We start from the raw sequence: 27603 nt of genomic DNA, 5'->3' as shown, positions 1-27603 counted from the left end.
GCTGTATGCCGTGGTGTTTGCCATTAAAGGCTTCAGCTAATTGTCATCCCCAGTACTGCATTAACAATATATGTTTACATATTTTTATTTATAAAGTATGGATTTTTTTCTTCTCGGCTGTGGCTGTGCCTTGTAGCCGTTTAATTGCAAACAAGCAGCCCCTAAATGGCAGATCAATCCGTCGAGTCATTGTCGCCTGAGGCATCAAGACAATGCTGCAGATCTCCCCCAATCGATGGGCTCTAAAGCCCAGACAGGCTAACTCCAAGTCTAATGCAGAGTGCCCCATCACTGAGCTAACACATGTCAGTATGGAAGGGCAACCTTTATCTATTCACACACCGCACAGTCAGGTGAGGTCCTACACCACAGGAATCTCTTTTCTATTGGAAACACAGCAATTTACAGCTGGTCATGGGTGACAGTCGATAACCTGCAGACAGGCCACACCCAGTTAGTGTGGCAAGCCTTTCACAGATATATATAATGTGGATCCAAAAGAGGTGATAAGTGCTTTCTGAAGATGCCAGACACTAGTTCATCTAAATCACCAGGACTTTGATCTTCAAAAGCAAGGTTGGAAGGTTTTGTGGTCTAGCTGGAACATAGTGGAGAACTCTGTGTCCAGCAGCACCACAGCTCCTCGTGTGGGACCCCCCTGGCCTCCCTGGGCCCTGTGTTTGCTGTTCTGTTCTGGTAATGGGCTGTGGCACATGTGTCCCTGGTGGAGAACCTGCCAGAACATTAAGTGCCCTCCCACACAATGACAGCCTCTTTGTAAGGCTCTGTTGTCTTCCTGAATTTCAATGCTGGGTGATTAAAATATAATTAGGGATACATAATTGGAGGACATCTGCTATCAGCACAACCCATATAAAAAACACTCACAAAAAAAACAAACAAGCAGGAAAATTGCATTTTGTCATTCTTGCATTGTGAATATTATGAATAAATATTTCCTCATGCAATACTGTAATTGAATTAGCAGCAGGAGGTTGTTTGCACTCTATTACGGCGCAGCACATACAGACACACACAGACATCTTGTGTTTTGATGAATATGCATTTTTAGGTGACACTTTTTCATAGGACTGACAAAGCATGATGCAAACCCATTCACTTTCCAAGGTTTTGCACAGAAAAGTGCAAAATCACAAATGTCGTACCTGTTTCATGAAGTCCTATAAACATTAATAAAATGATATTTTCCTGATGTTATGAAGACTACAGAGTTCATAGACAATAAATCAAGTTGTAATCTGCAGCTAAACAAACTGCAAAGTAAAATGTGAAAACAGTTCAGAGGGGTCGGGAGAAGTTCAGGAAGTGAATTTCCCTTGACGATTCTTCCTCTAGCACCTCATCAAACTGAAATGTTGAAATCATCTGTGGAGCATCATTTGTGAACGCTTGACAGTAGCTAGGAGTGAGATGAACCTGTCTCCATAACAATTTTCAAAATGTTTGAAAATGGTTCACAAAGACCGGTAATGCCTTCATTCCTCAAAAAGAGAGTAGAAGCTCTGTTCAGTGACATTAATATTGATGTGGAATGTACAGCATGTAAAAGAAAAAGTATTTGCAGACAGAGTTGATTTTTACCATATATTCACTACTTAAACTAAAAAACCTTGACATGCTAACACCCAGTCAGTAGAGGTCTCAAGCAGACAAAGTGGCAAGATATTAGGATGGAAAAACTGACACTTGGAGAGAATCAATAGAGTCTGATGACAATCCTAGAGAGCCATTAGACTGCATTAGACCTTCATGTTACTTATCCTTTGGCACTACTGTCACACAGCACAGAATAAATCCCATATCGCAGGAGAAAGGTCAATATTAATCATATTCATGAGGGCTGGACGAGAAGCCCCTAGTAGTGAAGGTCCTCAACATGCCTGGACCATTACTACTGAAGATCTTTCTAGACTAAGAGCAATTCATCACAATGGACAGATCATTTCTTCTAGATGTGAGGTGGCACAATTCCCTTAATGCCTTAATCCTTCTGGCCTTGAAGTACTGGGATGAAGGTGCTGCATTAATTCATGCATCGTGATGACAGGAAGCTGCAGCAGACTGAAGACCGGGGCAAGTTGGAGGACCATGGGATGCAAAAGCAGGGCATGCATTGCGTGCTGGGTGTGATGAGCTGCTGAGCTAATCTCCATAGGACACCTCAATGGCTCATTGGCTCTTCAAATTTTACGCCACATGATATGTTAAGGGCGGCAGAGATAATCATGTTCCACAGCATTCTAGGAACCTGAGATGGGAGGTGTTCCTTACCTACCGAGTGTTGTTACCTGTAGCACTTACAGTGGAAGCTAAGGAAGTGCTAAATCCCCTGTCGTCTTTCTGGCCTAATTAAGATTTGTCATTTTTAAGCGATCTACTTTTCACATCCATGCACAGCTGCATAAAAAAACTGAAGTCCCACGGTTCATTAGGATTGCACAGGAAACAACAGCCAGTCATCTGGCTTCCAGAAGTAGGACGACACGCTGCAATGGAATGGCCACCCATTTAGCTTTAATTTCAAAGCAGGAAGACGTAGCTGACAGTTATTTCTTGCATGACTAACTAGTCTGCCCATTCCTACACCAGTCCCCGCAAATAACATTGAGAGGCTACTTCTCGTCCTTGCGGAGTTTATTTAAAATTTAGGTTAATTTATCTAGTTGCCATTGCTAATGAGTTTTCTTTTTTCATCCAACTGTGTTCCGATACCTTCCTATAAACACTCATTACTCACTGGTCCATTATTAAGTGAACCGTGGAATGCCAGAGAACTTTATGTAAACGCACCAGCAGCACAGCACAGCAAGGGGTCACGCTGGCAAATGGGAGTTGCTCACCATGGTTTTGTCAATAAACTCCAAAAGCCAACAGGACAAGTGTCTGTGGGATTCGACAATTGCACAAGCTTTCAAACGTGCTGGTCGCAGCACAATACCACAGTACTCCAACAGCAGAAAGAGTGCGAAAGCGGCAAAGCCTGCGATTAGACAGTCTGACGTTACACTGGAGGGTTATTGTTTTGCCAGAGATTATTATTATTCTTCAGCTTTGGCGAGCTAGAAATGGGGGCAGTTTAGCCTCTGGCGGGAACATTTTCAGTGTGTTTGTTTTGCCAGATTTGTTAGACTGATAGAGGGCTGCATCACTCGGCGTGACACTTTGATGAATCGATCTTGACTCTGCAAGCACAGCAACAGGACAATACTTCAGTGCGCCTGAAGATCTGAGATCTGGTGCTTGAACATGCATGTGTTTGTGTGTCTGTGTGAGTGGGTAAATGGCTGTGGGAGTATGCATGGCTCAGTCCATGTTGGTGACTAGTGTAGATTTATGGTTATTAATGAGTGTGTGAGGGAAAGTATGGTTGTGGGTGTGTGGGGCAGTGTTGTCGTTGGGGATTGGCCTTTAGAGCGGACATAAAACCCATTTACAATCACATTGTCTGAAGCGGCTTCCTTCCATCACAGCCCCAATTCTGTGACACAGATGTACCAGCCTGAATAAGGATATAGCATGTGCTCCCATGCTAGCTTAGGTCAGCTTTAGAAACTGCGCAACTGAACGTTTTTTTTTGGAGTTTAATGTGAAATGCTCCCACACTTTGGAGGTCTTTGTTTTTGAAGCTGATATCGCACAATGGCTAACTTCTCTCTGTTGAGCAGTAACACCAAAACATTCTGAGTTAGCATAAGAAACATACAGGATCACGTCACCAACTAATTGACGATTTATTAGTTGGCACCTAATTTGTTTGTAGATTTTAGTTGACGTATTCGATTGATCATTGCCCTTCTACTGAGCAGCTAATCATTCAATGTCTTTCAGCATCTATCACTGTCTCTTGGTATCTCCCAAAGTTTTTCAGTTACTCTCACTGTGCCTCAGTGTTATCAAACAGCCAGTCGCTCAGTGTCTCACAGTGTCTTTTTGTGTCTCTCAGTGTTTCTTTGTGTCTCTCAGTACCTCTTTGTGTCTCTCAGGGTTTCTTAGTGTTACCAATCAGCCAGTCGCTCAGTGTCTAGGTGTTACCGCTCAATGTCTTTCGTTGTCTATCGGTACTATTGAGCAGCCAGTCTCTCAATGTCTCTCCGTATTACTGAGCAGCCAGTCTCTCAGTGTCTCTCCGTATTACTGAGCAGCCAGTCTCTCAGTGTCTCCCTGTATTACTGAGCAGCTGGTCTCTCAGTGTCTCTCCGTATTACTGAGCAGCCGGTCTCTCAGTGTCTCTGTATTACTGAGCAGCCAAGTCTCTCTGTGTCGCTTGATATTACTGAGCAGCCAGTCTCTCAGTGTCTCTCCATATTACTGAGCAGCCAGTCTCTCAGTGTCTCTCCGTATTACTGAGCAGCCAGTCTCTCAGTGTCTCTCCATATTACTGAGCAGCCAGTCTCTCAGTGTCTCTCCGTATTACTGAGCAGCCAGTCTCTCTGTGTCTCTTGATATTACTGAGCAGTCAAGTCTCTCAGTGTCTCTCCGTATTACTGAGCAGCCAGACTCTCAGTGTCTCTCCGTATTACTGAGCAGCCAAGTCTCTCTGTGTCTCTTGATATTACTGAGCAGCCAGTCTCTCAGTGTCTCTCCATATTACTGAGCAGCCAAGTCTCTCTGTGTCTCTTGATATTACTGAGCAGCCAGTCTCTCAGTGTCTCTCCGTATTACTGAGCAGCCAGACTCTCAGTGTCTCTCCGTATTACTGAGCAGCCAAGTCTCTCTGTGTCTCTTGATATTACTGAGCAGCCAGTCTCTCAGTGTCTCTCCGTATTACTGAGCAGCCAAGTCTCTCTGTGTCTCTTGATATTACTGAGCAGCCAGTCTCTCAGTGTCTCTCCGTATTACTGAGCAGTCAAGTCTCTCTGTGTCTCTTGATATTACTGAGCAGCCGGTCTCTCAGTGTCTCTCCGTATTACTGAGCAGCCAAGTCTCTCTGTGTCTCTTGATATTACTGAGCAGCCAGTCTCTCAGTGTCTCTCCGTATTACTGAGCAGTCAAGTCTCTCAGTGTCTCTCTGTATTACTGAGCAGCCAGTCTCTCAGTGTCTCTCCGTATTACTGAGCAGCCAGTCTCTCAGTGTCTCTCCGTATTACTGAGCAGCCAAGTCTCTCTGTGTCTCTTGATATTACTGAGCAGCCAGTCTCACAGTGTCTCACACTGTTACCAACCAGCAAAAAAAATCATAAAACACCATAGTGTGGAGCTCTTCTGTTTTTTTCCATTAATGCTAGAAATAAGTTGAAAACCAGACTTTCTACCTGCACTGAAATCCTTTTCAACCCCAGTCGCAAACAGGATGACATGCCAGCTCAGTGCACATCGCAAGAAGGTTCTACAACAGACACTAATAACGGACATGAGACGGAAAAAGTACATCCTTTGAAGTCTATTCCCATATCAGCTGCCTTCCTCTCAGGCCACTTCAGTTTCTCCAAATGAATTTATTCACTGTGTTGTCTATAAATAATTTCATACATTTCTCCTCTTTTACTTCAGAACAAATGGCCACATGCATTCAGTATTATAAAGTTACTGAGAAGACTGTTCTGTCCTAAGCGATACAATTACAAGATTAGAGCTAGGTAGTGGGTAAAGTTGTCATGGCTGGGATTAGGGTCATGCCCATAGAAATTAATATAGAGTGCTCATAAAAATATGAATACGTGGACTTTAACAGTCTGTGAAATTTTTGTATAACGTAAACCAAGCGCCACATACATCAAAAGGTTGGGAACTCCGACTCTAGGCCACCTGTAGCCAAATAAATGTCAGACACCTAGGCATAGTTCAACTGACCGCGTGTGTCCATTGTTTCCCATAATAGTCACACACCAACTATTTCTAGAATTGCAAGAGAAAGCTTTGCTTTTGGAGCTAGTCCAATACTCCCGATTGGCATATACATACTCCAGTTTGTACATTTATGGATGACTTTGAATGTGCACTTATGAATGCATACTTTTTTTTGCTAAGCAAAGTGTCATCAAACTGTAGATCAACTGGGGGAAGCAGTGCCCTAGAAATACGGCCCATGGCTCCAGAACTGACACCGCTAATCTTTTTAATAGTTCCATCACTGAAAGAGTTGTAATTTAAGCAAAAAAAACTGCCCTTTTTTGCCTACGTTTATCATTTTTATTATTTCTTTCTCAAGCATTGGCTGTCACAGCATCACATATTGACCCATCTGCTGAAAAAACCCAGTATGAGGCAGGCATTTGGATTTGTTGGGGAAAGCCTGGCTCAAGGCAGCACTGGGCCGATGTTGGTGCCTGTCCACGGCAACCACCGAGCACAGATGGATTTCCCTTAATATTTATAAAAGAGATAGAGCAATCCTGATTGGTCAAACTGCTGCAAGTGCTCCAGATAAATAAAATTACAGCATTTCAAAACCTCAAAATACCCACCTGCTTTCTGGCTGAACAGAAACCTGAACTTGATCTACTCATATTTTTTAGAAATATGTAATTACTAACAATCTCTACAGCCTGTGCAGTTGAGTTCACACTTAAGGTAAAAACATAACAGCAAAAATTAAATTATTAAGCTATTAAAGCACCCAAATAATTATGGTCCAGAACAATTGCATTGCAAAACTTTTTTTCATATTAAATGTATATAGACTGCTTGCCCATCCAAGCTATGTAGCAATAATCTTGAGCAGAGGTGCCATTAAAGTGGAAGTCATCAGACATGGTTTTGCCAAGTAAATGCATCTGCCAAGCAAATTTCCACACGCACAATTGCAGAGCAAGCATGCATTAATATCAAAACAAACACTGTGAGGGCAGCCCTCTTTTCTTGGAGCAGATATCTATATTGTTTCCGGTGAATTTAACAGGTAATAGAGCAGCAAAAGATCAAAACAACAACAAACAACTGGGCTCAAGGATCATCCATCGTATGCCTGTAGACAGACTGACGCACAGCCACGGATCATGGCACGGGCCCGGCAACCCCAGGGCATTGTGGGTGTAGCTGGAGTGGTGCAGAATGCCAAAATAAACTTGGTAAACACAATTACGAAAATCAGTCGTCTTTATACAAGCAGCAATAATACCTCAGTAGAGCACATTTCATGGTAAAGCAAACAAATGGAGCAGATGATTGGGGGCAGTGAGATCTTAGAAAATTTGAGGACTTGGGACTTCATTCGATTAAACACAGAATACAAATTCAAGCCCAAGCCTTTATTGGCACCATTCGTTTCATTGAATGTTTTTTCAAGAGACGATAATGTGTAAGAATAAGCATTTAACTAAAAAAATGGAAAGAAAGGCTGTGTGTCACAAGTGTGGTGCTAGAATTAATCTGTGTCCCCTCAGCAAAGCGCGGCTGCAAATTAGACAAAAAAAGGCCATAGCTGGTCCCAGAGCAGCTCTCCTCCTTCCCCTCCGTTGCTTGCGTGTAAACAGCACAGCTGGCCGTCTCCTGCAGGCTGCTGCCATTACTGAGATGAGAAGCTGTGCCGGCAGAAAGCAGAGAGCTAAACCAGCACATCCCCCATCGCTGTCACTACAGCCGGCCAACTAAAATTAGCTAGGTTCCGTATTCGGACAAAGCTCCAATCTCTGCCAAACATATACAACTTACTGCAGTGTACTGTAGCAGTCACCCTAATGTAGCGCCTTTAAAAACTGTGTTTAGGGAAAATATCAAGTTGCAAAAAGGGCTAACGTTTAACCGATAAGGCTATTTGGAGTAAAAAAAAACTATACTAAGCCAACAAATAATAAGAGCCTTGTGTATGTTGGCACAGTAAACAGTGTGGTAAAAAGCTTACTGCTTGGCCTGTTTAGCTGCTCTCCTTTCCCAGGAGAACCGCCAGTCTCTTCCGATCGATGGAGGCCACTGTTTTTCTCCGGAAGAACGTTACACATTTTACTGCGCGCTGAGAAGAGGACGATAGTGTTTGGGAGCGCCCCCCCTTTAAGTGTCAGCGCAACGAGGATGTTAAGCTGGTCTTCACTGTCAGGATGTGTCGATATAGCATGTGTGTCTGTGTGGTGCTTCATATTTCGTATGAAGGACTCTTTAGCTTTGCGGTTTTCTTCGTGTAATGTGGCTGGGGTTATATCGCAGTGGATATGTCTGTGGATATGTCTGTTCCCAGTTGAGGTATAAAATATCAAAAGGAGCTGGATGAAACACATTTTAAAAAAAATCACCTCCTTGCAGTTTTCACGAGTATTTCATCTTAAATGGTACCAGCAAGATTGTCTATCCCTGCCCAGTTTATACTTTATCAGTCTGTTTATGCTCTGCTTTTTCCCTGTGGTCTCACTCCCCACCCCCCCTTCTGCATGCTTTCTATCTCCTGATTTCTGAGCAATTAATCACTCACCCTAAAATAGTCTGGCTCCCATCTGACCTGTTGTTTGTGCATGGATCTCACCCACAGCCAAGTCTGGCGGCTGTGCACAGACGCCACTCTAACCTTAGAAAAAGCCTACATCTCAGTAAACATAAGCATGGCTACAATAAACCCCAATGTATGATAAACATTTATGTATCAAATAGCAAAAGCTAGTTAAAAGTTAATTTATATCAATCATATAATGATGGTGGGGGGGCAGGGCAAGTGGTTACATGTTAAACTGAAAAGGAAGGGGGGGAGTGAAATGGTTCCTCTAAACTGCCTATACTGTGCAAGTATGTGCCCTATGATAGACTGGAATCCCATCCAGAGTCTCCCTGCCTTGTGCCCTGTGCTTTTCGGGATAGGCTCCAAACTCACAGTGACCCTATACTTAGTAAGCTACTGTATGTAAGATGGATGCATGGATAGATGGATGAACAAATGACTGGATATACTATGCTAATGATGTAGATATTATAGTATAGAGTATAGATTACAGACTGATTCATATATGATAAAGAGATTATTACCGTTCTATTGCCTGATGTCCAGCATTATCTTAAGCAGGCTGTAAAAGATGGCAGGGCCTAAATACATTTTATTTCAATGTCTGAGATCATAAACACAAACATCCTTTGTTAACTGCTGAAGACAGAAATGGAAAAATGGAACCACAACTGGACATAGACTGAAATCCCATCTCTGACAGGATTAGCACACTGTCAGCCGCACTAAGCCATAACAATGGGAGACTGTGTTCCAGAAAAACTGCGTGTTTTTTGCTGGAAATAAGCCATTTACTGCCAGCTTCTTTCGATCTTGGATACTCCAGTTGAAATTTTGTTATCTGATAATATCTCCCTGCATTCACAGACATAGAAGTACAGAAGCAATCAATAAAAACAGCACATTTAAATTCAAAGCAGCTGATACCATTTGCCATGCAGTCATGATACTTTTATGGCTTTCGCTTTTCTTTTTTTGACTCTGCTTCTTGAATTTGTCCTGTTTGCTGAAAGCAATCATCCCTGCATTTGGGGGGGGGAATAAGAGGGAGGGTTGAGGGATAAGATACATTGGGGGGTTGGAGGGGGAGAGAGCAAGCCCTATTTGTTCATTGTTCAACACTGGGGCTTCTAGTCCGCGTGCCGTTGCCATGACAATGCAGCATTCACGGAGAAGAGAAGGATGAGGCAGGAGAGGAAGAGACTCCAAACCTAACCCACCCACCCAAGGCTGCCCGAAACTGGAAAGAAGCTTTCCTTGGACTTCCAACTCCAAACAGACGCCCTGCATAAAGACAGCGTTTTTCTGCCATCTGCTTAGTGTTGCGTGCGTGCCAACACTGACAATCACGTTACATTAATCAAACGTCTGCATTTCCTCAGTGCAAGCACAGTTGGGTCCTGATGTGTAGTGTGTAACCAATCGGAGCAGCAAATTAACCCCTGTTGATATTTAAATTGTCCTTATCAGGGCAAGCTCTCTTCAGGCGCTACAACCGCTTAGACCTTTGTCTTAAAGAATGATAATTAGCTATCAGATACCTTTGGTCGCTTGCTTTACAAAAGTCGATTTTCCTCCAGTAATGGAATAATTGAACAGGTAGGCATCTGAAATAATTGTCCACAACCGACTTATTGATCAGGGTGACTCATCCTATAGATCTGTTGCAAGAAAAAAGCAACAAAAAAAAAAGTCTGGTATTAGCGTGCTTTTCTGAAGAATTTTCTCCTAGACTATCCAAGCCTGCCTACTGCTGGGCTCCCCATGCCTCTCTCAGCTGCTCCAGCAGGTGGATTTCTGAAGGGAGTGCCCCCCTCAGATCCCTCCACTACTTCCACAGGTTGCATAACTCTGAGAGGCACCCGGCTGTACTCCCCACCCATCTTCCCATCAGCCAGCCTCCCAGAGCCTGACAGATCTGGCTGCTGTGACAGCTGCCTGGCACTGAGGGGGATTACAAGGGATAAGGGCCTGGAAGCCATCCTCCACAGCTCAACCCTCTTTTGCTGCCTCACCAACTTTTTCACCTTTTGCTTCTTCCTCTATATGGAAACCAAGTTCACTCCTAATTAAAGGAAAACGCCAAATAAGGGCACATACAAACCTCCCCAAACAAAAGTACTCTTCTTGAAAATGCAAAGGCAAAAAAATATCACTCCCTAAAAAGAAACTTAATCCTTCAAAACAAAAAAGACTGATCCAAACCCCATGGATCCCTACTCTCAAGAAGGCTTAAAAAGACACAGATCACCACACCCCTTAAACAAACTCATTCATTTAACTGTCATTATATTGGAAACATATATGGTCCGTCTGCAAATTCCCACTGTCTGAAATGAAACAGAGTTTAATTTTCTCAACATGTCTGAGCAAGCTACAATAGGTCATTGAACATGGCAAGTCACCTCTGTCATGGTTAAGCTAGGTATCATTAGCCAGAGAAGGCAAGGAGATGAGACAGCCTGTCTGCTTCAGTATGCGCCTGTATTTATGAGGAAAGGGTGTGTACAGGGGTTACAGGCGCGAAGAAGTGAGATCAGTGAGAGAGCAGTGAGAAACACATCTGAGTCGGAGGGAATCGTAAATGGATTAACTCCATAATCTAATCACAGGGGATCTGAGATAAGAGAACACTAAATCAAAGTCTTAAGCAGACAGAGAACTGACAAGCTTTTTTTTTGGGGGGGGGGGGGATGCTCTCCTACTGATCTTGAAGAGATAGCACCCCTGAAAGAGAGACACTGTAGCCATTCACAGAAAACACCATTTTTAATCTTTGCTGACTGAAATACGGTTCCCTGTCACACAGGCAGGAAAGGAATTGTTCAGAGATTCACATAGCCTCATGCCTCCCTCCGCCAGGATTCCTCCTTCTGAGACTTTTCATCAGAAGACTCACAAGGGGACCATGATTCAATTAGATAATAAATGGCTGACATTCAGATACATGATTTTGTCGCATTGATGTCAACGCCTGCAGTACGTTTCCAGGAAAGGACAAAGGTCCCCCACATGCAAGGTGCAGAAGTGACCTCCACTTTCATATTAGCAGCTTTGCACCATCACTGGTGTAATGGTGCTGTTAGTACCAGGCTCTAGTGCTAACCATTTGTATTAGCACTAACAATTAGCATTAGCTGCAAACATGAGCATTAGCCAAGCCCCCCTGGGACCTCCAGTCAATTTACAGGAAGATGATGGGAAGCCTGGCACAAGCCAGGAAAGAACCCCTGGAGTGATGAGGCCCCTACAGGGAAAAACCTGTGAGGAGTAACGCCACTGGGAGCAGCCGAATGCCACTTGCATCCCCGTTTTCCACCATCGCCGGCATGTTCTGCTGCTTCCCGCCGCTGGGAGAGTTGACGATAACCGGATTGTCAACACTCTAAAACACCCGGGACGTGAGCCCAGGCATCAGGCTTTTCGCCCTTCTGACAGTCTGCTTGGTTAATGTGACAGCAGAAATAAAATAAGCCGCCCACATGTTCAGGATGGACTTTGAGCAGTCCTGCTGTCAGGAATGCCAGCCAGTTTCAGTCTTTGGCTGTGTGAACAACACACCAGCGCTGGTATTGGTGACCTGCACCGGTAAATTACACGTGCAATTGTGCCTTTGCTGCTCTCCCACTGCTAATGGCCTCTAATATGCCACAGGGAGATACAGGTGGAGCAGACACAGCATGGAAGCCCCCCCTCCCCCCCATCTGCAACATGTTCCTCATTAGCATTCCTTACCCCGGGACAAGAATGAACAAATACGCCAGGAAGTACTACGTAGTATTGGGGTGCCTTCGGGGAAGGGGGAGTTGAAAAGGCATCTACTGAGACCCATGTTGGTGCTCCATAAAAAGTCTTACACCCTCTTAATGGTTAGTGTGGTTTGTGTTTGGACAGCAGGTGGTGGCAGGATTTGTGGGCCAACTGGACTAACACAAAAAACTACGGGGTAACTATGGGGTAACTGAAATGGTAAACCGTGCCTGGGGTATGCCATGATGCCCTCTGTGCCTGTGATGCCACAGAATACTGCCCCAACGCTTCTCTTTAATAAACACTCCAGAAAAGGCCCTGTTCAAGGGGCCATTAGATCATGGAGTTGTCCGTAGTGCTGAATCTAGTTGCGGCTAGCCTGCCGCTGTCTGAGGTTCTGAAAGCGTTTGACTCCTCCAATGTCACTCACCATACAGCAGTGTTTCATAACCAAGTCCTCGGGGACCCCCAGAAAGTTCACGCTTTTGGTGACCAATGAAATGTGCCACACTTACGTGGATTCTGACATTCCTGCTGCACTGAAAAACCCACACTCCGCTTGTGCATTGCACCATTACTCCTTAGAAATCTTATTCTGTTTATTTTCAAAAAAAGATGCCTGTCTACATGGAACTGTTCACATAATGCTAATTACACTGAGGCTTATAAAGGATTTACCCTGACTAATTGTTTCACTCACCCATTCATTACACTGTTATTCCATAGTTTTATTAATTTTAATGCAAAGTCAACTATTCAATTATGCTGCAGTGTGTGAGTCGCTGAGAACAGCTATTTAAATACAGCGCTGTATTGTGTGACATTTAATCTAGGAGCATCATTTACACTAATGCTGTCTTATGTCGGCCCTGTTAGCTCTTAACTGGTTTTATGTGAAAGGCGCTAACCATTGGGTTGACTTACATCCTTTGGGAATATCGAGGGCTTATTTCCTATTATTGCCAATAAAGGAAGGAACAAGCTTAGTTACTGGCAATTAGACACCCCCTCCATAAAAAATAGCAACCTTATATATAAAAATCCCAGCTGGATTAAGCACGACACCATGAGCATTTCAAAGGTCATAAATGGGCTCCTCTGGGATTAACTGAAGCTAATACCCCACAACAACAGTGTAATCCCTCCAACCTGTGATTTAACAAGTTAAATCTCTCTTTTGCATTTAAGAGTAATACGGACAGCAAAAAATCAAAGACATCTTCAAACAAAAGCCCTGGCATTTCATAATTCATAATAAAGATGTGCCAAATCTTCTAGACATGAGTGAAAGCATTTCTCTTGTTTGGCCGCAAAAACTTCAATTTAATCAAGGGAGAAGTCCGCAAATAAATAAGTTGAAGGGACACAACCTCACTGAAGGAGACATAAAAAAACAACCAAGGCATGTCTTTCGAATAATCAAAGATTGTTGGGACACAACTAGATAACAGTCATGAAACATCATAATATTATACACCTCCTACTACAGCACATGCACATTGGTATGAGTTGCGATATGGCTCCCAACCCTGATGTTAACTGAACATATATGGAGATAAAGTGCAAGGGGATCTTGCTAAGAATGAGGCCTTCACAGATCTCATGGTGCCGTCAAAGTCGGCATGATAATGCTCTCAAACACAGTCTGAAAGGACGACGTACTGATGCAGACCACTTGGGAGCAGGGACCAATTTGAATATGTCAACAGACGCTCCCCATGTCTGGTTTAAAGGAACTGCGACTGCCTTTCTGTCAGTTTGGATGTTCCTAAAGATGTTTCACCGTGTTGCATCATAAATACTCAGACGAAGCATCTGTAATTTTCTAACATTAAGCAGATATGTATCCTGAGCTATGAGCCAAAGAATTGACTCAACAGATATATGCAGGGGATATGCTGCTTTACTGAAGGAACAAAACAACAAAAATAAGCATAAGCTACCAGATGGTATGGCAGTCAATGAGCATCCAGTATCACTCTAGATGCCACTCTTCGGCATAGGTGAGAAAGCAGCTTATTACATGTGGAATGATTTGACCGTGATTCACCCAAACCTTCTCTGTGAACTTAATTGAGTGTTATAGCAATACTGATCTTGTTTACTCACTAGATATTATTTAAGGAGCACTTTTAGGAGTAATAGTAGTAGAGGTTATTATTATTATTATTATTATTATTATTATTATTATTATTATTATTATTATTATTGTTGTTGTTGTTGTTGTTAACACTATCATGATCAACAAACACAACAAAACAAATAACAATAATAATAATAATAATAATAATAGCGGTTGCTATAATAATGCCTAGTTGTACTGTATCCAATGAAACATTCATCTAAAATATGTAATGTGAAAGATGTCATCTCAGTAATTCAAGAAAGGTCTTAGAACTGAGTACACGGGTTACTATAATCTCGTTGTCAAAGAAACCTATTTGATATAAGGTATCTTCTACAACGAGAGCCTTTGATACATTTGTGGGCACAAAAGTCGTCGGATTTAATTCGGTTTACTACTGAAGCGGCAAAACAAACGTAATCGCGCCAAGCTGTTGCCGGCGTTTCTTCTACGGCGTGTGCTTGCAGAATTTATGGGAATTACTGGGCTTCGTCCGTCTCAGAAGACGCCGAAGATTGGCGAGATGTGCTTCGCGGTGCCGCCAACGCCGAAGATTTTAGTTAAAACCCACGCAGAAAACCTCGGCTTTCCTCGCAGACCTACGGTGAAGCTTTGGTGCCGCTCAATGGGAGGATACGGCAACTGCTTGGGAACGGCAGAAGCAACGGGCGCAGCATATTAAAAGGTTCTCAGTACTGTTCTTGCAAATGGAAGCGAGATGAAACATCGCGCATATTTCACATCGTGAATTTTGTCAAATATCTGTTCTACAATACTCAAACAGTTAGACCAGATGTACGTACTCGGTTCCCAATCCAAAATATCACTAATACATTCACACAATACCGGCACTGTTACGATGTCCAAAAAGGCTTTTATGCATCCCATATTCTATCCGGGGCAGGTTTTTCATGTGCCTAAAAATATTCTTATTAAGAAATCCTAGCATGTAACTTATTTCTTTCAAGGTTAAGCTTCCCCAGCTCCTTTTAATTTCGGGGGAAATTGACTGAACAGATATATGACGGTATTTAAATACAAATAAGGTGCCATAAAAATGTAGTGCTGTTTGATCAAACGCTTCACCATTGACATTCTTAATTCTGAACTTAATTCAAATAAGCACCGTACAAACTGCATACGATGCTGGAAATTATATCTATATATGTCGAGGTACGCATAGTTTGAGGTATTATAAATAAAAAACATTGAAACATTCCTTTAAAGTGAACCCGTTTCACAGAAAGAAGGTTACAGGTTGTCGGCGGGGTGAGAGAATTTATATTTAATATTGGCAGAACAACCTTTAAACCACTCAAACTTTATATTGCATGACATACAAGCAAAAAGTTTTTCTCTTCTAATTAAATTCGCTCTCAAACCCTCTATCGTGTCTCAGTAGCCCCCAGGTAAATCACGGTAACGCCACAGTTTATAAAGGAATGTATTCACCTTAAGAACTAAAGATTAGTGTTCACCCACATATACCCCAACAGGGATTCACGTTTTTTAAAGAGGTTTAAAAAATTTTTCTTCTGTACCATAATTAGGTATTTAAAAGCCAGCATATTATTACATATAATAAACATATACCAGGTACGGGAAAATCAAACAGCAACACAGAGCTAGTTTTTCACATCGGGTACTGGTGACTTTTTGACATGATGTTCAGTAAATTTTCAACTTCGTTTTACGGCTGAAATGTCAAGCTACGTGTGTGTTTGTCAAATCCAAATAAGCCGGTCACTTTCCTAAGCTTGTAAATCACCGAATAAATAATAATGTATATACTGGGGAAGATCAGTACAACACAACACGTAAGTAAAAGCAAGATGAGGGATGTGGGGATGCAATATCAACGTGTCGGCACAACAGGGACGCATCAGAAATGAAACCGGGGAAATACGGTGCTGAACGTAACCCAAGCACAATGTTTAAAATAAGAGCGAACGGGGAGGGGGCGAAACGAGTAAAGAACGGCCAGCACCGGTAAATACATACGGTTACATGCAAACAGCACATCCAACTTTCATGGCTGACAAATCCCCATTGTAACACGAAGGGCTACCGCACTGTGAACAAGCGGCGATAGAAAATAAAATCACAAAACCGCCATGTAAATTGAGTTTTTCGCACCGTTAAGTGAGAACACCCATTTAGTCAGAAAACAGTGTTGCCTCAAAGGCGGGTGGAGGGAAAGGGGGGTTACCGCAAGATTTCTAGCAACTGGAATTGCAAACCGTATATCTCGGACGAACTTTAGGCAGAGCAAATGAGGGGAAATAAGGTGTCAACAAGCACTGCGCCTTTCGCTTAAGGGGGGACGCCAAGGAAAGCGGAAACTTACCCTTAACAGATGCAGTCAGCAAGCCCATATAGAGGATGAGAACCCGGCTCCAATAGTGCGCTTGTATTCCCACCTTCATTAGCGCAAAAATCCTTAGTCCGTCCACTTTCCTGGTGCCGTTATATGCGCATCTGCATGTTGTCCTTTCCACTCCGTCCGAATTCAGAGCGGTGCTCATGGCAGCCTCTTTTTTTCTGGCAGGCACGTTATCAGATGGTTTTAAAAGGAAGATTCACTTTGTGCCGGAGCTGAGAAAAATCCCAATGCATTGAGACTCCGCTTCTGCAGCCGGACTGAACCATCTCATGTAGACCGCGGGGTTTGCTGAATTTCGGGGGAAAGATTTCATACCGAAAAAAGAAAGAGGGGAAAGGAGGATAGCGGTTACTTATCTGCCCTCAACCGTTGTTGACATAAATCCCTTTCATTTCGGTAATTACAATTTGACTAGGACCCGGAGAAAAACCCCTTCTTCTTTTTCACTTCAATTTTTATTTATAATTGTTTCCAGTAATTGCTTTATCTGTATTGTTAATCCATAAATTTAGCCGTCCCTACAATAAACGAATGACAGGGCTGTCAAAAAGCAGCTATCGCCTCAGATTTGAAGCGTTCTGCGTCGGTTACCCGTTCAAGTTCACTGTCTTCTTGACAGTTGGGCTTGTTTTGTGAGTTTTAATGGATTTTTTTTCCAAAAACCACAAGCTACAGTATTTCTTGTCTTAGCCCCGCGAGCAGTCAGACTGCAGAGCGCGGACAGCCTCTCAGTATCTCTCCGGCCGTCTCTCTCTCTCTCTCTCTCTCTCTCGCTCTCTCTCTCTCTCTCACGCACTCTCTCTTTCTCGTGCTCGCTCTCTCTCGCGCGCGCTCACTCTCGCGGCGTCTCCAACGTTATGCTGCGTTAAGTATGGTCAACCAAAGGGATTCTAAATTAAATACATTTCCGAGCAACAAACTCGTGTATGTGTGTGTCATATTTTCATTTGCGTATGAATTAAAGTCAGTACTGGTTAAAATGATGATGATGAGTGTTATTATTCTTATTTATTTATTTATTTATTTATTTATTTATTTATTTATTTATTTATTTAAAAAGGCAGTTTCAGAAAAAAACTGAAAAAATCGAATTGGTCGTGGAGGGAAAGTCTGCTTGTAATATAAAAAAGAAATGCAGTAGGAATTCGCGTTCCCACATAAAGTAATTTTGTCTCCAACTACATGTTTATTTTATCCCTAACGCCATGTCGACAAAATCCGAATGCCATTTTCTTGTGCTTTACGAGTAACTCGTTATTAGGTCCTCATGCCCCTGATGAAAAAACAACTGCGTAATGAAACGAAACGCTCTTCAAAAGTCATATACAAATCCTTGTAAACAAAACAGCCATCGATTCACCCACACTCCCAAATGAAATTATCTGCGTCCCGCGGTGTTTCGTTTTTCTGGATCATCTGTTGCAAAGCGATTTATGAGAACGAATGCCATGTGGGTTGGCGATAACCACCCATCGTGCAATCAATACAATATAAAGTCAAATAACTGCCAAGTGCGCGATTTTCCATGCAGCCAAATTAGCATCTAAGAACTCAATGCTTGGTGTATTATCTTCTTGATTCTATATGTGGCACTTCATATTACTGTGTATAAGTTTATGATTCTACCCTACTTTGTTTAATGTCGTAGGATTTGTGATTTAATTTAAATTGAACGTCACGTGGTCTCTGGATTCTCTTTCGGATCTATAGTGTGTTTTGGACTATGTACATTTAAAAAAAATATATATGAGAAATTTAAAAATAATAATGATCTATCTTCCAGACTGTTTATTGAATACTGGATCACAGTGCGATTGGAGCCTGTCCCAGTAAACACAAAGAGGCGGGGAACTTCCTGGACATGCATCCATTGCAGGGCACAGACGCACAATCACAGACTATGGGCAATTTAGGGGGAACCAGTTCACCTAATCACATGCTTTTGGAATGCAGGAAGAAACTGCATGAGGCAGTGAAAACCTGCAGGGTGAACATGAAAACCTCACACTGACAGGGCTGCAGTGGGATTAGAACCCACACCCTACTGTGCTGACTGCTCAGCCCCTATAAATGGATACATACAAGGCATGTTGATTAAAGCATACATTTAATCAAAATATCCATAGTTCATTATTTCACTTTTAGGCAGCTCATGTGTGTTCAAAGATCTACATGGTCCTTTCTAAAGAACTGTCATTGAGGTTCCTGTGGTTGTCTTTGTCTTTGTTACCATATAAACCAACATAAGTAAACATTTGGATAAATTGTATTATTCATTACACAATGAAAGCAAAACAAAAGCGATCATATTAGCAGAAATAAATCATTGTAGGCTTACTGGAGCTAAGACTGTTCTGGAGGGGCGTAGCTGGAATTTCTGGGCCCCCTCTCAAAATGTCAGCTTGGGTCAGGGGTTGGGGACATGTCCCCAATGGTGGAATTTACTGTGGGGACATATAATGCTTCCCAGTGAGGCCCAGTGTAGTGCAGGGCCCTGGAATCTACTAGAGTGTCCAAGCGCCTTCAATGCTCCTGCTGTTCTGGTATCCTAGTCCAGTCTGGTTGGACCCACTCTAATGCAGCAGGTGTGATAGAGTTTTCTTTTAAATATGATGGAGGGTTCAATGGGCCAAAAGTAGCCTGGGTTTGGATTCATTGGAATGTACGAATATGGCTACGGATCTTCCAGTTATTACACGATTACACACTGTATCAAAGGATGGCATGAGCAGGGTTGTCAACTTTGGTTAGAGTGAGATTTTCAATGCGTGACAAGTCTGCACACACATTTACATGTATGTGACGGTTTTATTACTTTGTAAATAGTCTGTAGGGTTTACAAACTGCCCCAATGTTTTTTGATGTAGGGAATGTTAGGTTTATAATGGAATGATATAGATTTGACATAAGATTTCTTGCATGAGAGTGAGAGTCTGAAAGCGTGAGCAACATGCCAGATATGTGAGAGTTGGAAACCCTGCACGAGTTAGGTTATCTTGAGCACAACTCTAGCTGCTGAAAACAGGCAATGCAAGAGCCGCAATAGACAACTGTGAGCATTAAAAGAGCTCTATGGTCCTTTGGCATAAACAATCTGTTTCAGCTACAAATTTGTAGTAATGTGAATGACAACGTTGAGTCCCTGACCTGCAAGACTGGTCAGTTCGGTTAAGTAGAAGTTGGATATTTTTGTTGTAAATACATTTTCATCATGTAGGTATTATTAGGGCTGTGATGAAAGAAGTGCTTGCGTTTTCGCATGGGTGGCCCTTGTCCACCCGTCGCACTGTTGCGGCAGCCACGCGTTGCCTTGTGTGTGGCCGGAGCTGGAGAGTCCCCCACATTGCCCACACAAATGGGCAGCCATCTGTCTGCCTACGTCTGAGGAAGTGCCACCTCGTTCAGGTGTGCCGTCTGTTCCCCATCGGAGCTTCTCTGCAGAGTTGGTGCCTAACAAGTACCTTGTTAAATATTCATACCAGGGGATAGCATCTGCCCCACGCTTGGGAAATATAACAGGGCAAACAGACCTGATTCAACTAAACACTCATGTTTGATTATTGCACTGGGCTTATTTGTCAGTTAAGCACGGCAGCAGTGTTTTCATGTTGATAGTGATGATGGTCTTGATGAAAAAGACATTAATCGCAATGTCAATAATGGATTTTGCCGGAGAATGTTCGACGTGTTTGTTTTTGATGCAGAGCTGAGGAACAATGTGAGGTGACCCATATGGACCAGAGAGAATTCCAAGAACTACATCAGGAGGAGCAGGCCAGCTCACATAATCCTGTGTGCAGATCCTGTGGTGATCGACTTGAGTAGGAGGGCATCAGTGAAAGGGAGAAGAAGTGGAGGAGAGTCAAGCAGGTCTTGAAGGGACTAGTAGTAAATGGGGAGATCAGAAATGTAGACCCCACTCTTTCCTGCCAAGATATCAGCCCAACACTCCACAGCGCTGACTGCTCCATGGTCACAAGCCACCTAAACTCCCACTGATCATCAAGGCTGCTGGCCTCCAAAGAGTTGGCAACAGCTCATGGTGCAGAGTTGCGGCGACAGCAGCAAGCAGAGGAGGACCAAGAAAAGACAACACATGCTACACTGCCGGTGTTTACCTGGCTCCACAGCACCAGGTGCCCCCCACCTCTGAAATACAGGTACCCCCAACTCACATCGTGGACCTTTAGCCTGTACTTGCCATCATGCTATAGCCACCCTTCATGATTCAAGCCTCCGAACTAAACAGTTAGACAAAAAGTCTCATGTGCTAAGATTGACGACATGGTATTGATGGTGTAATATATTTTTATAACGACATATTGGGTAGGTCATATGGGTGATGTGCTGTTGACCCCTTTAAGTTCTTCTCCTGTCGAACATACTCATGTTTGCCCATTAGTGGCAAGAACCAGGGACCTACTGATGATTAATCCCTCCAAAATGGGACCAAGTAACTGGTAGAAGCAGGATGTCATTGAGAAATCATCATGTTGAAGTTCAGCAGGATGCTATTTGGGCAACTGGAAATTTATTAGTTCACAGTTGATGGCTTTGATTGACAGCCAGGTTTCCCTGCTGTATTATATATATATATATATATATATATATATATATATATATATATTTCATGCCTCCTACCAATGTGTTTGTAACTGTGTGCTTCAGGAAGCATGATTTCTTTTTTAGCCGCTGATAGTTAGCCTCACTTAGAGTGACTGTCTCTCCAGTCCAGTGATCGGCAGGTCTTGGGGTCGTAGCGGGGGACTTACAGCCCCGGGCAGACAGTGTGACTCAGTTGCACCCCTGGGTGAAGGTCTCCTGTCACCCCCTCCAGTTCAATGATGGTTATTAATAACGCTGCAGCACGCAGGTGATTAGAACCAGAGGGTCCCCGACACGGCCCCCGTGGCAAGCCGGGAGCAGAGCAGCGCACTCACTCATCTTCCTAATTACTCCCTCACCATCCAGAGAGGCCCCACACAATGGATCAGTGCGGAATCCGAATCTGCTTGCAGGCTTGGCTTGTCGGCCATAGCGATTGGGATGGAGGATACGGCAAAAGGAAGCAAAAACTAGCATCACGTAATTGTCACTCAAACGAAAAAAAAACCACAAAAGTCAATGATGTCTGAAATTTATGTAATGAAGTTCAAAATTTCCTGGACATGAATTATATGGCACTAAATCATAAAGCAGGTTTAATATTATTGATTGATATGCAATTCACTTTAATTTTTCACATATCAATCTATGCAACTTTATACTGGATATAAGCAGACCAGGTCTGGTTGAGAGTAGTAGCATTCTGCTCCTGCTAAGCCCAATGGCACTTCTTCTGGGAATGGTAATCATTTGGTCACTGTCAAGCCACTTTTTATCCCAATACCAATAAATGTCATGAGCCAAATTATGAATGTAATCTGAAAGTGAAACACAAGAGAAAGATTTGGAAGCCAGTCACTGCTGACTCAGAAGGTGCACCTGCTCTTCCATTCCTGTAGGGGCAAATTCAGCCTCAGCTTCCTTTAAAAAAATGAATCGCACTGCCTACTTTGGCAGAGTGGATGCCAAACATTACAGAATGGGTTACCAGCTATGCTCAGCCAAGCGTTTTTTGCTCATGTTCGCTTGAATCAACCGTGGCGCCATGTCTCCGAGACAACAGGCCTATGCAATGTGATGGCATGGGACGGCAGTGTAGGTGGAGTAAGTGGGGATTAGCCATCTCACGTCGCCTTCTAGTCTGGCCACGCAGATCCATTTGGCATCTACTTCTGAATATAAATGGGCCCTCTTTCACTGGCCGTCTCTATAATTATTTCATCGACAACAAAGCATGATGAAAAAATAGTGTTTTTCCCCTTCATAAATACTAGGGGATTATTCGCAATGACACCATCTCCGAGCGCGCGATCGATTGCCGATCTGGGTTTATTACATCTCATTGCTTAGTGTGTCCAGTGGCCGGAGTCCAAGGGCACAGGCCGCTCGACCAGCTCGGGATGCTGACCAATAGGAAGCACCAAAGCGGGGACAGACGACACCATGGGAGCTGGTCATCGTCGTGGCAACAGCATCTTCGATCCTTGGTTGTCTCCCTCTCCGTGTTCTGAGTTCCTCTCTCCCTGCTGCCCCCGTGCTCCATAAAGAGCTTCCAAGTCAGGAGTAATTCAGTAGGCCAGAGCGACAGTGTTAAAACAATCCCAAAGATTGGTCGTCCCCGGTGCAGATATCGAGTGGTTAGCATATTCTGATATTCCCCAACTCTGCTTTGTTGGCCTCTGTACTCTTAGTTATTTATTTTTCCAAGGGGCAATCCAACGTGCACAGGACGCAGATGGCCCAAGTGTGGCCCCAGTCCCCACTGGCAAGGCGGGCAGTGGCGTGCGGGGCGCAGCCGGTCCCCACAACCTCTCCAGCCTTGCCCTTTGCAGGAGGGCAATGCCACGCCAGAGAGGAAGACGACAAGCTCGCCCAACTGTAATAGTGAGGAGGGCTGTCCTTCTCTTGGCAGGGTCTTTCACTGATGGAATGATGGGGGGGGGGGATAGAGAGATGGAGAATGGCATCCAGAACGGGGTTGTTTTCCTACTTTTTTTTTAATTAATGACTATGGCGTTAACGCCATTGCTCCACATGTAGGATGTCAGCATTATGGACTATGGTAGACACTAACCCACTTGCCTTATAAAAAATGAATGTCCTGTTTTATCTTCATAAAGCATGTTCTGCTATTCAGGATGCCGTCTATTCACTGTCCATCTGTTTGTCTCAACAAGAACTTCTGAGGAATGTAGGACTGAAATCTTTAGCGGATATCAGCCACAAGAGGGCGCTCGACCTGGGATGTGCGACTGGAAGCTTCCCGCCAGGTAAAGGATCACAGCCGACGTTGATTATTCTGGCATTATCAGCCCTCCTGATTGTTCTTGGGAGGTTGTGATCCGCACTCTACATAAGATTATGGAGAATATCAAGTCTTGCAAATGACTCCTTATCTGGCGACCACCGCAAACACTGCGGTGTCGTTGTCATTCTAAAATTGCTCAAATAGAGTAGCATTCTGGGAGTGGAGCAGCTTACTGCTCCTGTCTTTCTGGTCTCTGGAGACCATGGTTAAATTCTTTTGGTGTCTACGTGAGTGGTGTGTGCGGTCTCCAATGGGGAGGCTCCCCATCCAGGATTATTCCCATCCTTACACCCATAGCTTCTGGGATAGGCTCTGGACCCTCTCAGCTATGTGATAGACAAGGGGCTAGGTAGAGTGGATGGCTAGCAATGTTACTGAATGTATTTGTTCAGTCAGAATATTCCAAGGTTTTTATCATATTGAATATGTCTATAGCGTTACTGTATTCAGCTTAAAAAACCTTAACAATGTCAATATTTTTGCCCTTTGGGTCATCGAGACCAGAACTTGCCTTACAGCACCGGTCCAGAACTCATCAGTCAAAATCAAAATAAATCAAACCGCAGGCTGTGGGCTTTCAGGCGGCTGGTCACAGCTCAAGATCGTAAACAATAAAACTGACAATGAAATAAAAATGAAACATAAAAAACCTGGCACAAAAGAGGGAGAAACCGTGCAACTGGAAGTGGTCAATTAGAGCTCCAGGAACATAAGTTTGCAAAAGTTTGAAAGCAGAGAAAGGCTGTGCAGCAATCAGTGATCGTTCTGCTGGCATTCAGCAGATTTAAAAGGTGGCTGCGTGATTCAAGGTGGTGTTCATGGGCATCTCATGGGTTCAGGATGTTAGGCTGCTCTGCTCTCGTTAGTCATCAGTCTAAAAATAAAAAGCAGACCCCTCCGCCCACTGTCCCTGAAGCATTGTGGTCTGATCAAACACTGAGCAACAAGGAATGCTCATTTATACATTTGTGACTGTTTGGTATCAGAATTTTCCCGAGTAACATTTATGGCGTTCTCAGGTCGGCGAGATGTCACTCTGTCCCAGTTCAGCTGATCACAGTGCCCCTGCAGGTTGTCTCCCACCTAGAACCAGCCCTAACTCGTCACCACAGAAACCGGCTACTGTTTTTGAACTACAGTTACTAAAAAACCACATGAGATGTTGTGAGATAGGCAGCATGGAGGCACAGTGGGTCTCTCTGTTGTCTCACGCCTCCTGGCTTTGGGTTTGAATCCCATCCCTGTCTCAGTGAGTGGAATTGGCACGTGATCAATGTGTCATTGTTGGTTGCTTCCTGTTTCTCTGGTTCTCTCCTACAGTCACATGTGGCGAATTTTTCCTGTGTGAGTGTCAGCCCCACATGGCCTCCAGGGTGTCCCCTGCTTCATGCCCCGCATTTCCTGGGATGGGTTCCAGCTTCACACCAGCCTTCTACTAGATGGATGGATGGATGGATGATGAAAAATAAGGTGACTCGCAGATCCATCTATTTGGATGAGACATTCAATGGAAGGTACATACTGTTTGACCTATTTGACAAGCGTTGCACATTTGTTACGGCACAGTTGTCATCTCTATTAAGGTTTCAAGACTCTTTCTCTTAATATATATAATCCCATACAGAAAAGATCTATAACAATCATTTCTTGTGAGCATTTCGCAACATTATTTATTTATTAAGATAATGGTAATGGCTGTCTTGATATATGTGATGAGGCACGTTTTTGATGTAATTTATGGGTTCCGTCAGTTTAATATACTGTATGTCTTCGTCAACATTTTGTCATATATTACGTACGCGTGTGTCTTACATGGCAGTTCAAGGATGGCTTGTTTCTTTACATGGGATTATCTTGCTGAACCGGTTTTTCCACCATTGCATGTTTTCCAAGGCCTGACTAGTTTGTCCCATTCAGTCATTATTCCGCCTTTAAGGCAGTGAAGAGCTACACATTAAGTGCCAAAAAAATGCCTTTGCTGGGACAGACTGTGCGGGTGAAAACAGTCATTCTTGCATACTGGGAAGGAGTGGGCGAGGAAGATGAGGAGAAGCACTTATGAAAGTTTAATATGTGTTTGAAAGGGTCTGACGTAACGCTTCGCTAATGGTAAACATTCTGAGGCAATATCGTGGAGCATCTCCTTCATCTGTCCATCTGCCCTCTGCTACAAGGCGATACAATGAGTAGCGTGAAAAATAGAAGATTTGTTACTCCCAGACTGCGAGGCAATTGGGCTTTCTTAGTCAGACAGTTCCTGCACAGCCTGTTTGAGATTATGATTATGATAAAAATTATTACTCTGAAAGTCTTACAGCACTTCCTGTAGACACGCCTATTCATCAGTTTTTTATCCCAACCCATTGCCTTATACCTAAGTAGTACAATTACCAATTAATTATCTTTACTCCATTTACCCATGTAGTTTTTCTTTTTTTAATACTACCGTGATATTCAGCATGTACTAAAAACAGGGCAAACTAGTTGACCTGTTCATTTCAATTGTATCATTGAAAAATGCATGAAATTAAAGATTAATTTAAATGATTAATCTAATTTATAAATTACTGAAGGAGGCTGGATCAAAAGGCATCTTACTAATGGTCCTCCAGGAATTCACATCTGTGCTGCTGGGTTAAAGTGTTACTCTGGAAGAAAATGCATCATTAACTCATCTGATCCTAAAGGTATTATACCCAGGGACTGTGAGCTGGTAATTTAATGAAGGTGCTTAACCAAACTCCCAGTTATAAGCAGAGAGGAAGACGAGGGGGACATCCAGAGTGATCAGAACTTCAATGGTGGCTCGTGAACGCAGAGTGCTGGGAACATTCAGCATCACACGCTTCTGGCTTTTATCAGCAGATGGATGGACGTTTTTCAGGAATGAGGCCCTTGCAGCAGCTGGATCCTCCAGGTAAGTAAAGAACATCAGCTGGGCTGTGGGAATCGGACACTTTCAGTGCTTGTAGGGAGTCTGCAAGCATCACCAGGATCTGCACTCTGCTTTCCAATAGATGCGAAGACCCCTTTGAAGTTCCTTCTCAAGTATGACGGCCCTTTAAATATTTCATATAAAACCGTTTTCTTTTTTTTTTTCTTTTTTTTGGTGTGAGGAGTTGATGCTAAGTGTAGGGAAAAGTACAAAGGGTGAGATCCGCTGAAGGTCACACCCATTATTCGCACTGGGAAATTTTAGTGTCGCATTGATTGAGTCGCTTGGTAGGGGCATCTCCCCTGAAAGATCCCAGTAAAACTGCCACCACTGCCTGGCAACCCCCATGTGTGACCCGCTGGTTCACCCAGTGGCGGTGGCGTTCAGAATCAGATGCAGCCAGGACACCCCCCCCCCCACTCCCCATCCCCTCGGCCGGGGAGGACGCCTCCGTTCTGGCATCATCTGACGCGTGTCAGTTTAATGTCTTTAGCATCTAATCGCGGCAGAGCAATTTCACCCCCCTACGTGGAGAGCAATTAGACGAAGCACTTTAATTGTTAGCAGCGCTAGCTTGACGTTCTATTCCGATGCCATCGCCCAGGAATTTAAAAAGGGGGTGAAATAAATAAATAAATGAATAAATATGCAAAATGAAATAAGTATGCAATTAAAAGGCTGGCAGTCCAGGAGGGGACCGGAGAGGGGTGTGTGGCGCGGAGCGCTCCGTTTAGCGGGGATGATTGATTGGTCGTTCTCAGCACGGTGGGGGGAATGACAGTGACACCTTTGATCAAACTTCCCTCTCGTGATCGGCCCCCCGAACGCATTTGCATGGACGGTCAGCCAATAAGCCAGGCTGTGTGCTGTTGCTAGGCAACATGGGTCCTTGGTTCCGAAGCAATTAGCTTTTTCATTAGTGGCTATCAGGGAACCCTTTTGCTTCGTAATATTGGTGTGCATGTGAAGCGTGCACACACACGCACACATACACACGCACACACACACACGCACAGACACACACACAGACATGTGTGCTTATGTATCGGGAAAGGGTGACAAATGCTTTTCTGGCACTTCATGAAATGTAAAAATGGGATGTGAGCCAAAGTCT

General features: G+C 43.6%; 1 protein-coding gene across 2 annotated transcripts in view; it reads right to left on the bottom strand.

Annotated features, from left to right (window-relative positions):
• Nucleotides 1-17413, bottom strand: part of csmd2 (CUB and Sushi multiple domains 2) — a 249101-nt gene extending 231688 nt beyond the window's left edge. The window contains exons 1-2 of one of the 2 annotated variants that reach the window (XM_048993996.1): nt 17233-17413; nt 16606-16929 (exon numbers count right to left, since the gene is read on the bottom strand). In XM_048993996.1, coding sequence (XP_048849953.1) covers nt 16606-16783 — 178 coding nt within the window. In that variant the 5' untranslated portion in view covers nt 16784-16929; nt 17233-17413. Of the gene's footprint in view, nt 1-16605 lie in introns of both variants that reach the window. The other variant, XM_048993997.1, reaches the window with a different exon arrangement.
• Nucleotides 17414-27603: the final 10190 nt, after the last annotated feature.

This window comes from Brienomyrus brachyistius, chromosome 23 (assembly GCF_023856365.1).
Source record: "Brienomyrus brachyistius isolate T26 chromosome 23, BBRACH_0.4, whole genome shotgun sequence".
Classification (NCBI taxonomy): Eukaryota; Metazoa; Chordata; class Actinopteri; order Osteoglossiformes; family Mormyridae; genus Brienomyrus; species Brienomyrus brachyistius.
This window is presented reverse-complemented; position numbering and strand designations above follow the sequence as displayed.